Here is a 12,514-nt window from a genome sequence, read left to right on the forward strand (position 1 = left end):
TAGAAGGACAAAAACCCTTGGGAGAGATTAATATATATTTATATATATATAAACACGGTAGGAATAGGAAGTGGGTAAGCGGATTAAACTGGTTCAGCCGGTGGTCGTTGGTTGCGTATCAGCTGGGCATCACATTGAAGGACAGCCAGTAGATCAGTGGTGTGATGACCTTCACAGCAGCAGGAACTGGGTCTGTTTGTCTCATTGTCCTCGGAGTCGAGACAGGGAGAGAAAAACAGAATTCAATTAGCATATGGGCTGTTCGCATGTAATGCAAGTGTTATACAGCATTGTGGTTTAAAATCTTCTCGGTTCCAGACAGGCTACCTATTGCAGCATAAGTATATGACCCAAATGATTTATGTGAATGCTTTGTTCTAGACAAACTAACTATTGCAGGATAGGTACATTTACTTGACATTTTATGTGAATGCTTTGTTAAGGAAGAATGTCTTAAGTTTAGACTTAAAGTAATAGACTGTGTCTGATTCTCAAACATTATTTGGTAAATCATTCCAGAGAGTGATCGCAGTGTACGTGATAGCTTGTATTCTGATAGTAATTCTTTAATATACGAGGGTGCTAGGCCATTTAAGGCTTTGTAGGCGAGTAGTAATATTTTAAATTGTATGTGATATTTAACTGGTAGCCACAACACATCCTCATCCCATTGCGTCAATATTTGACGCCACTTGACCATGCGTCAATATGTTACGCGGAGGGTATACCCTTCGCGTCATTTTTTGACGAACTGGGGACTTCAATATATTAGGTACGCGAAATTAAACAGTTGTCGCCTGACATTGGGGTTAGGGATAGGTTTGGGTAGGGATGTCATTATGTAAATCTAACCCTAAACCGACGCGAAAATGGTAAGAAAATGGTACGAAAATAGGAAAGAGAATGCAACGGACTCAATAGTATTGAAGTCCCCAGTTCGTCAAAAAATGACGCGAAGGGTATACCCTCCGCGTAACATATTGACGCATGGTCAAGTGGCGTCAAATATTGACGCCATGGGGTGAGGATGGGCTGGTAGCCAATGTAAAGACACCAAGATTGGACTTATGTGGTCATACTTTTTAGATTGAGTAAGCACTCTTGCGGCGGCATTTTGAACTAGCTGAAGCTTGTTTACCTGATTTGCGTGACATCCCCCGAGTAACGAGTTACAATAGTCTATTCTAGAGGTCATAAAAGCACGGATAAACTTCTCTGCGTCAGATGTAGAAAGCATATTTTTGGGATATTTCTAAGATGGAAGAATGCTGTGCGGCAGACGTTGGATATATGACTATTGAAGGATAAATTGCTGTCGAGCACCACACCCAAGTTCTTAACTGTGAAAGATGGCACCACTGTGCATCCATCTATGGGCAACTTGTAATCTGACATATTTTGTTTTGAGCGATTCGGTTCAATAATAAGTTTCTCAGTCTTATTAAAGTTTAACATAAGGAAGTTATGTGCCATCCAGTCCCTAATATCGCTTACGCAGTCTGTTAGCTTAGCAAACTGGTGGGTTTTGCTAGGATGTGACGAGATGTAAAGCTGGGTAAACAATACGACTCTTACATCATCCGCTGTTTGTTGTGCACCGAGCAACCATTATGAAATAAAATCATGTTTTGGAAGCAAAGTAGTTGCAGGTGTTGTAATTATTTTAGCCACCAGTCACTATAGTGATCACAACTCCTGCTTCATATTCAAAACTCACAAATGACCGGCGGTTAATTACCAGTTGCAAAATAGTATTTAAATGACATATGTTACTTACAGTTTGCTGGATTGTTGTTTGGCTGGATACACAATTAGGATATATAAATGTTATTTTTGTACATTTACTAGTCATTAATGTGTTTGTATGTTGCTGTGTGAGGGAAAAAAAGGGTAACACTTTATTTTACGACCCGCAAAGTACCGCGTAATTAAACCGAATTTACAGCGTACCTATTTGTAACAAAAGGGTAGGTAACTTGTAGGTATAAGGGAATAATATTTTAAGTTTGGGGTAATAAGGGGGTAAGAATATGAAGAATTATAAACTATTTATACTCTAAGTATTTTATAACAACAGGGTACCTATTGTAATATTACGTGGTATGTATGACTTAGTCAAGTCTATGGGGAAATTATGTTTTATTTTTTTTATTGTGAATTTTTCATATTGACTACTGAATGTTGTATACAGTCAATGTCTACGAGCCACATCGGCAAATAAATATAACAGCACATCACTTTTATTTTAGTAGCCTATATTACTTGCTTTTAATAACAAAAGTCCAGCTGATTTAATGTGGTTATCTTTTTTTTAAGGTAAGTACAATAAAAATAGCAACTTATTCCCTATTTACCAGGAAACTCCTACATTTGCGGACATATTTGAAGTGGTGCTTTGCAATTTATTTACTGTAAACACAAGTATTTTAGCCAAATATAATTTATGCAATGGCAAAACAGAATGAAACAACAGCAGATATCAGCTCCCGCTAAAGCAAAAGACGACTACATGCGTAGGCTACTGCACAGGTGTAGAACGTGCGGCCGTCTTCAGGAGGTTTGCTGGAACGCGATCCTGAGGTGAAATTTCTTTAAGAAGTTTTAAAAACGTTCTACACTGTGGAGTACAGCTGCGAGTGATGTTAGCAGGATCCGCATGCTGGATAAGGTGACTGGTTTTGTTAATACATGACTCACGCATTTCAAACAATGTTTTTCAAGAAAGTTGCTAGCTAACGGTAGCAGGTTAGCTAGCACATAAGTAAGCCTAAAGTTATTAACGTAATTGGCTCAGAAAACTCAGTTTCTGTCAAGGCACAGTGAAGAAACATTTACTGAAGGCTTTCATTTATGTTTTTTATATGTAATGCAGAACAGCATTTGTGAGACGACATCAACTCAACATCCGAGTGGACAAGAACACCAACAGAGGAAGCCAAGCCGCAAAAACAATGAAAAATTGTCATGACTTTTTATTTTAAATAAAAGTTATGTGATAATAAACATTAAGTGTTGGCTTAATTATAGTGTTTTAAAGATGTTTTGAAATAAGTTGTTTTAAAATAAAAATAAAAATATTCTGTATGTTTATGGTATTTACCCTATAGACCCTTTTACAGCCCACGTCACTGTGACGTCACCGCTCTAGCTGGAGGCAAAAAATAAGTAGGAACTCATAGCCGGCGCGCTAAAAGTTTGAGTTTTTGACTTTAAAATGTCATCTCGTTGTGTTTTTGGCTGCCAGATTAGAAGGAACAGCACTTTTGGTTCAAAAATAAAGTTTTACCGGATCCCGGCAGACATTTCTTCACAGATATCAAGAAGACAATTGTGGTTGAATGCAATACGGCGCACAGACTAGACGGAGACGATCATAAATAATACTCGTGTTTGCAGTGCACACTTCATATCAGGTAAAATAATCTATGCATATGTACTGTTGTGTTGGTTTTATCGTACAAATCAGCAAGTTTCTGTTTTATTGGTAAAAAGTCGCCAACCGCGCTATTGTTTAGCTTAAATGTTAAACAAACATACAGCGATAGATGTGTATGCCATCGTTTGAATAGTCTCTTAAAATAATCCACATTGCTAATCATAGTTAGCCCAGTGATAAGTTACATAAGACAGTAAGCCTAGACAAAATTACCCAAATCCACCTGAAAGTAATTCATATGTTGTCTATGAAATATCTAAAACCTGGTTAAAATCGCAAGAGTTAATTTACAAAAATACCTGTCACGGTCCCGCAGAATCAGTGACTGTACATATTCGGACAGATCCGAAACTAATTCTGCATCCATGTTTAATAAATCCCTCCTAAAACATGCTCGTTTAAGCTTGTCAACATAGCCTCTGCGGCTCTTTCTGCCTCCAGCTAAGCCCCGCCCACACAAATACGTCACAATGTTTACCAACTGTAAAAGGGTCTATAACATTTATAACAAGAGGTGAACAAAGCACCACTTTAGTTTACAGCCCGCAAATATGAGAGTTACCTGGTACATACACAGAACAAGGCTGTAACAAGCCCCACTTTAATTTACAGCCCGCAAAGGTAAGAGTTACCTAACTCCTGTATACATATACAGATCAAAGAGGTACAAGTTGCTATTATTTTTATTGTGTGTTATATTTTCTTTGCCGACGTGGCTTGTAGACATCAACTGTAGGCTATACAAAACACTTCATCAGGTAAGTAGCAAATATGAAAAAAAAAAACATAATACACATCAAGGGCGTAGGTTTGATTCTGGCATTGGGGGGGACATAAATAAAATGGTCGCATTGCAAAAACTGTTTATCACCGTTTACTTGACATAAACAACAGACAACTCAGTATGCACTTTACTCAGTGACATCTGACTCGCCACCCCCGGTGCCATCCCAAATTTAATGTACTATAATAAACAATAACAATTCGTTATGTCCTAGAGCCTAATAAACAGTAACAGTCTTGTCAAAAAAAAATCATATTGTAACATATATGAATCCATATTTACTTTATAACAATGAAGAATATGCAATTAATATTTCATTCTTAATTTAATTTTGCCAAAAAAAATCCCAGTGTTGAAGTTGGTATGTATATCATGCTGTTTCCTGTTTTTACCATGTTGGGGTTATTTTCTTTCATGGATTAGGGACCCCCTAAATAACCTTGCTACCCCATTTATAAAAGGTTGACAAAAGTTTGCAACTCCTCAGGGTTAACATGGGATTGTCGTGTATTGGTGAAAACACTGTCCTTGAATCATTATGTGGCACAACTTTTTTGTGCATGAAACAGTTACAGTGGGTATAATAATACTTTCTTCCTCACTTACCTGTAGCCCGAATAATCACGCGCGTCTTGTTGAGGGAACTTTGGCGCGTTGTACAAAGTGAAACCATCCTATCAGACGTAGCGAGTAAAGACAAGTCAATAAAGTGATGTGATTTAAAGCGGCGGGACTCAAGAAATGCTAATCCAATCATATTAGCAATGTGAGTAGAGAGGCGGGACTAAAGAAATGCAAAGCCAATCATATTAGCGATGTGAGTTACGGAGGCGGGCATTGCAGAGAACGAAAGCTGTTAACCGTTTGTGTACCACATAGAGCGTCATTTTTACAGAACGGGATTGCAAAAGATTTTTAATCTCATTTAAATGATTCCTGAAAAAAAATATAATTAAAAAAGTAAAGTAAAAAATAGAACACACAAGAATAAGACGGACATTAGTGGTTATATATAAATACAGATTAATTGTTTGGTCGAAATTATTGCTAGGGACAATTCAGTCTTCCCTGAATATTGCTAGGGACATGTCCCTAGCGTCCCACCCTAAATCTACGCCCATGTTACACATAGACCATATTAGCCATAGACGTAAGTCATACATACCACGTAATATTACAATAGGTACCCTGTAGTTATGAAATACTTAGAGAATAATTTTCCATATATTCTTAGCCCCTTATTACCCCAAACTTAAAATATTGTTCCCTTATAACTACAAGTACGTACTGTAGAAGTACTCTGTTGTTACAAATAGGTACGCTGTAAATTCGGTTTAATTACGCGGTACTTTGCGGGTCGTAAAATAAAGTGTTACCAAACACGTTTCTATGGATGGAATTCATTCATGTGACCTTTTACGTCATGCCGCCATCTTGAGGACCTACCAAGTACCAGTAGGCATAGGTGTCATTTACACTGGGGACGCTGGGGACATGTCCCCACCACTTTTTGAAATGGCTGATTTTGTCCCCACCACTTTTTGAAAGCATTTGGTTAAAATGTTCTAAAAATTAAACAATACCTGTGCAACTTACACTGCAAAAATGACTTTCTTACTTAGTATTTTTGTCTTATTTTCAGTAGAAATATCTAAAAATTCTTAAATCATGATGTATTTTCTTGATAAGCAAAATGACCAAAGAAAATAAGTCTAGTTTTTAGCCAAAAATATACAATTTAAGTGAATTTGTGATTAAAACAAGCAAAAATATCTGCCAATAGGGTGAGAAAAAAAATCTAAAAATAAGATTTCTTTTTTCTTAAACACTTAATTTAAGCAAAAAATGTTCACCTCATTGGCAGATATTTTTGCTTGTTTTAAGCACAAATTCACTTAAATTGTATAGTTTTTGTCTAAAAACAAGACTTATTTTCTTACGTCATTTTGCTCATCAAGAAAATACATCTTGATTTAAGAATTTTAAGATATTTCTACTGAAATCAAGACAAAAATACTAAGTAAGAAAGTCAGATTTTCAAGAAAAAAATCTTAGTATTTTTGTCTTGTTTTCAGTAAAAATATATAAAAATTCTTAAAATTAAGATGCTTTTTCTTGATGAGCAAAAAAATCTAGTTTTTAGACCAAAAATATCAAATTTAAGTGATTTTGTGCATAAAACAAGCAAAAAAATCTGCCAATGGGGTAAGCAATTTTTTCTTGAATTTTTCTTGAATTTAGTGTTTAAGAAAAATTTTCAAGATTTTTTTGCTTACCCCATTAGCAGATTTTTTTGCTTGTTTATGCACAAAATCACTTAAATCTAGTATTTTTGGTCTAAAAACTAGACTTATTTTCTTAGGTCATTTTGCTCATCAATATATTTTTACTGAAAACAAGACAAAAATACTAAGAATTGTTTTTCTTGAAAATAATTTTTTGCAGTGTACAACTGGTTTTGTGGTCCAGGGACACATATGTTATGTTGTGTGCTTAAAGTGTGTTTTCTTTTACATAATAATGAATTTCATTGTAATCATTGACTTTGCGCTGCTGTTTTCTGCAGTATGGTGCTTTGGCACTGTTTGGTTGAGCTGGTGTTGTAGGGACTGTTAGATGTGCAGTCGACATTGATGAGGGTTTTATGCTGAGTATTTTCGTGTTGTTGACTGGCCTACTACGCTATGCCCATTTTTGATGGGCCGTTATTAAACATTTTTCCTGTCCTGCTGTAATGTTTTTTTTTCATCTGATCTTTTGTCCCCACCACTTTTCAAAACAAACTGACGCCCCTGCCAGTAGGCTACTGACAAGCATTGGCTAGCTTACTACGATTTACGGATTTCTTATCTTTTAATGTCTATGATTCTTCTTGTTTATTGCGACACGTCAAGCAACACATTTTAAGTTATTTGAACAAACCCTAATAAACATATTAAACTACTCCATGTATTGAGTATTGTTTTTGTTTTAGGAAAATATTATACATTGCTTCTTACGCAGGTGGAGACATGAGCTTATGAAATTATTTGCTTACTTTTTAAAGTATTTGCTTTTTGATTTAAAACATAACAAAAATACACCCAAACACATTACGAACTATTATACACATTAACTAAGCATATTGTGTCGTATATATTCTGTACTGTAATCACATTTTTGTAATAATATACTGTATAGTAGCAGAATAAGTAAATCAGCATATTTTTATCAGCATAATATTAGTTGTTTTAAAACAATTATTGCAATTATTGTATTTATATTAAAATACATTTATTTATTTATTTACTGGTAGTTTCTAATGAAAGGTTTTACTGGATGGATTTGTAAATACAGATCATGAGTGCATGTGCGGCACACATTCAGCTCTTGTGCATTGGGTTAAAACAAATGTTTTGTAAAGATTTACTGCGTTTGCATTAGCTATTATGGCAACCCCTAACTGCACAAATTATGTCAGCCTTCTTGGATTTCATAATAAACATTAAACAGCCAGTCAAAACGGCTCACCGGAAGTCATAAACCGAAAAGCTCAAATATGGCGGCGCCTGGATTTACGTGAAGAAACAGGTGGATAGTGTGTATGTTGGGGGGTGGGAGATAGGGCTGTTAAATTTGAACGGATATCGAATATCATACAATGTATTAGAATATATTCAAATAACTAGGTGCCCCGGCGGACATAAACAATTAACATATCTCTCTCTCTCTCTCTCTCTCTCTCTCTCTCTCTCTCTCTCTCTCTCTATATATATATATATATATATATATATATATATATAGTGAGCTAACATGAGCTTAACCAAGAACTCTCACGTCAGTGGGCCTTTAAAATGTTTTGGTAAATGTTGAAATAAACATGAACTAATGTTAACAAATGGAACCATATTGTACCACAAAAAAACATGCACAGTAATTCAAATATAAATGTTTTATTGTAAAAAGTTAAACCTCAAATCTTGCTAGTTATGGTGATATTATTTACATACACAAGAAGAGTTTCACTGTTGGCTGGCCCATAGGCGTCATGCCCATTGAAACGGATATTGAGCCACATGGATTTGGCATTAAACCTCAAACTAACTTCGCATTATATTTAAAGGTGTAGCGGAGGATTTTCTCGAATTTTAGAAAAGAACAGCCTTCTCCACTTTAAAAAAAAATGCAATTGCGCAACACTCCTGATTGACAACTAGGAGAACCAATAGTCTTGATGATCCACCCGTAAAAAGAAAATCCTCCGCAATACCTTTAAACTAATGGTTGTGTGTGTGTGTGTGTTTATGTGTTATTCATATTGATTCTTCAGTGTTGGCAGCTGATCCTTTACTATTCAACACTGTAAGAGGCTCAGGGAGATTATTATAGAATCTGCCGTCAAAACGTCCAATCACAGTCCTGGAATTTCTCTTAAAGATCAAAAACCCAGCAAGACCGGCGATAGCGATGATGACCAACACAACCCCTACAGCGATGCCAGCCGATCCATGAGACCTTTCATCTACGTGATGATCTGCAATACAACATGCATACACATATTACTGATTAAAAACTGATTAAAAACAGTTAAAAAAACTAAGAAATTAACCATATAAAACTATTTATACCCCCTCTCCCTTTAAAAATGACATAAATTTAGCTGTCATGACAAAATAGATAGTCATTTCAGTACATTTGCATGAGTACAAATGAATTTAATTCGTTTGACTCTCCATCTGGTTTGTAAATCAGCTGACTTAAGGTCTTTCTCTAAACATGATAAATGTGTTATCAGTGTAGATCTGCTGTTATAGCGCTGTTAACCAATGAACACTTTACACAGGTCATCCCGCAGTAAAATCTACTGTAGGGCCACATTTACACAACAACATTTTTAATAAAAAAACAGGAACCTTTTTTCAAGCGTTATAAAGTATTTGTAGTTGTTGTTATTGATCTGTGTGAAGGCATATCGTTTTAATAACATTGTCATGTGTACCTGAAACACAAATGAAACATTTTACTACATCATTGTTGTGTAAACGTGACCGAGATCGAGTTTATCATACCTGAAAATGGTGACTTCTCGTTAGTTGGTGTAACTGGAAAATCAAAACCAGTACAAATAAATTTAGTGTTATTTCAAGTAATTAAACTTCGACAGAAGATGATAAACATGTTAAATGTGTTAACAGTATAGATGTGTTGTTTCAGTACTGTTAACTCGTGAACACTTTTCACAGGTTATAATTAAACCCAGCAGATGTAGTTCATCATACCTGAGACTGATGGCTTCTCTGTTGGTGGTATAACTGTTAATAAAGACACATGTAGATATTAACAAACAGTAGGGTGATGTGATATTAATGCAGATTATTTGTACGTTTATTTGTCAGACCTTTAGCAGTCTTGCAGATATAACCTCTGCGATCATCACAGCTGCTGGTGCTCCACATCCCAGTGTCTGACTGAACTTCAACACATTTTTCAGCATCACCCCGCATCTCCGGTTTCCAGTTTGTGTAATCCACAACCGTATTATCAATCCACATCCAATCACCTGTCACACACAAACATCAGTTCAAGGTTTCTGTGATTTTAAATGTGTTGTATTGATTTAGATGAAGGCTCGTTCTAACCCATATGACTGCGGTGAAGTCCAATCCAGACTGACTTGACTTCATCCTGCAGGATCTCCAGGTATTGTCGGATAAACTGTGATTCTAATGGATCCTCAATACTCAACAAAGATGCACCTGAAATGACAGATAACTCACTGTATCTGCTTTTAAAACCAATCATTCAGCCGTTAAACTAAAGTTCTGAATGTTACAGCTGCCAAAGATGAGAAACAACAATAACACCACAGTAACATTAAAACATTTGTCCATTTACTGCACTTTACGTTCAGATGTGAGAAGTAAAGCTTAATCTCAAAATGAGTAAATTTAATCTGTGTGGGTCTGATTTAAATGCATATAAATGCTTTAATATTTGGAAAACTGATTTTTTTATAGGTGCCAAACAATGCATTGTAATAAACTATTAAATTGTTTTCTGATATCTATATAGAAGGTTTTTGGCTTTATTAAGTGTAAAAAGTATCCAGAGTCAGTTTTCCTGCCCATTTACAACCCTAGGATTTGCCTTTAAGAATGAAATAGTCTATTATTATCTTATTTGAAAGGGTCATGAATAATAATGTTGAGCTCTGCTCTGATTGGCTGTTTCTCAGGCAGTAGCTCTGTGTGTGTGTAAACAGATCTTATGTTTGAGTCTGTATCAGATGAAGATACAGTTTTGAGGAATAATAAATTGTTTGGAGATTGTTAATGGACGTTTCTGAGTGGTAAATTTGTGTTTTTTTCAGTATATACCTGCAAAACATAACTGTAACATCAATAGAAGAACTTCAGACTAAACGGTAGCATATCGTATTAACTAGCATATAGCATTAACTTGAAAATTGCTACCCAGACTCACAAAATTATATACCTATAGCCACGTAATTTTTTTATTCTTTTTCGAGATATTGTCACGAATATCCGCGGTTTTTCGTGATTGTATCACAAATTTTTGTTTATGTGTCATTGTCACGTATTGGTTACTCAACTGTTTTGTCCTATTTTCAAACCATTTTCGCTTCGGTTTAGGGTTAGATTCAGTGTTTGCATTAGGATGTCACTTTAAGTGTTGGTTTGTACTACTTTTTCTGCTTTATTTTTTTATATTTTCTAAATTTTTAAACATTGTTGCTTGGTGTTAGGGCTAAAGTTTGGTAAGGATGTCATTTTATGTAAATCTAACCCTTAACGAAGCGATTTTCGGTAAGAAAATAGGACCACAGTTGAGTAACCAATAGGTGACAATGACACATAAACAGAAATTCGTGATACGATCACAAAAAAACACGGAAATTTGAGACAGTATCACACAAAAGAACAAAAAAATTACGTGACTATAGGTTCGTTATTTCGTGTGACTGGGCTGAGCATTAATTAGCATATGTGACCAGTCACGTAAAGTAGGGACACAAGTCGGATCTGGGCATTTTGAGTTATTGGCAGATTCTGAAAGTGCAGTTTCTAAGCTTTCCAACGATGTGTAACACATGGAAATCTGATAAGATTTGGAGAAGTTGTGGCCATTTGAATATAGGAACTCAGAAATACTCAAACCGAGAAAATCGAGACGAAAGGGACTCTTCTGTTCAGCTGGGGGAGACAATAGGGCTCATTTACATCTCATTTAGCTAAGCCATACCCCCTGTAAAACCCTTTTTGAGATGTTCTAGCATCATATGTAGTATTTTATGACCAAATGACAACATGCAAAAATAAACATGACTCTTTTACCTTTGTGGGGATCACAAGTCGAATCCAGTCTGTTTCAGATTATCCAATGACCATTTTTGTCCACAAATGCGTATAATCCTAAAATATTTTTCAATAATATCTGATTGTTTACATCAGATTTCGCATGAATGTCTGGTAATACAATATAATATACAATCTGAAGACTACTTAAATCGTAACATGTAAGGGTATATGAGCTTACACTCGTTAAACACATGAACCCGCCTTCAAAGTTTGTATTTAAAATAGGGAAGTAGTATAATAGATCATCCAAACAGCGCCGTCGAAAACGTAACATCCTTTAGAGATGTTACCAATCGCTTGCTCGTTCCTCCATCAGCCAATGACTTCATGGAAAATATTGATAGACAAAACATGTAGCCAATTATATAAAGAATACAACGATATCTGTGTAACTTCTGTGTGTTTGGACTCAAGCTGCGCTGCAAGAACTGACATAGAGATGACGTCAAAGTACCGCGAGAGCGAGTCGAAATTAAACTACTCTGTAAGATTTCTGAAGAGCTCTCGCGGTACTTTGACGTCATCCGACTGCGGCGCCGCATAAAGTCAGTGACGCGGCTGACGTACGATGCGGCTGACTGTTATTTGTTCCGCCCCAGCTTCTTTTATTTTTCTTTTGTTTTGTGTGCCCGAGCTTTACAGTCTGGGGAGACGCAGGCTATAAGTTTGAAAAAAAAAAAACTTAGCAAACATGTCTGAGGAACAGGGCAGCGCGTCACTACAGTCACGTGACTTCACGCTCGAGCCGGAAGAGAAGACAATGCTGAATAAAGTCGTAATTCTGCTATTTTTGGACCAAACTGTATTTTCGATGCATCAACACAATCTTACTGACCCACTGATGTCACATGGACTACTTTGATGATGTTTTATTACCTTTCTGGACATAGAAACCATACATAGATTTTCAATGAAGGGGATAGAAAGCTCTCGGAC

General features: G+C 35.9%; 1 protein-coding gene across 1 annotated transcript in view; it reads right to left on the reverse strand.

Moving 5' to 3' along the window:
* Nucleotides 1–8,142: 8,142 nt before the first annotated feature.
* Nucleotides 8,143–12,514, reverse strand: part of LOC135743945 (macrophage mannose receptor 1-like) — a 76,327-nt gene continuing 71,955 nt past the window's right edge. Inside the window, exons 27-31 of the mRNA XM_065261855.1 lie at nucleotides 9,839–9,955; nucleotides 9,598–9,759; nucleotides 9,479–9,511; nucleotides 9,269–9,301; nucleotides 8,143–8,733 (exon numbers count right to left, since the gene is read on the reverse strand). Coding sequence (XP_065117927.1) covers nucleotides 8,513–8,733; nucleotides 9,269–9,301; nucleotides 9,479–9,511; nucleotides 9,598–9,759; nucleotides 9,839–9,955 — 566 coding nt within the window. The 3' untranslated portion in view covers nucleotides 8,143–8,512. The remainder of the gene's footprint in view (nucleotides 8,734–9,268; nucleotides 9,302–9,478; nucleotides 9,512–9,597; nucleotides 9,760–9,838; nucleotides 9,956–12,514) is intronic.

The sequence above is a fragment of the Paramisgurnus dabryanus genome, chromosome 2 (assembly GCF_030506205.2).
Source record: "Paramisgurnus dabryanus chromosome 2, PD_genome_1.1, whole genome shotgun sequence".
Lineage (NCBI taxonomy): Eukaryota > Metazoa > Chordata > Actinopteri > Cypriniformes > Cobitidae > Paramisgurnus > Paramisgurnus dabryanus.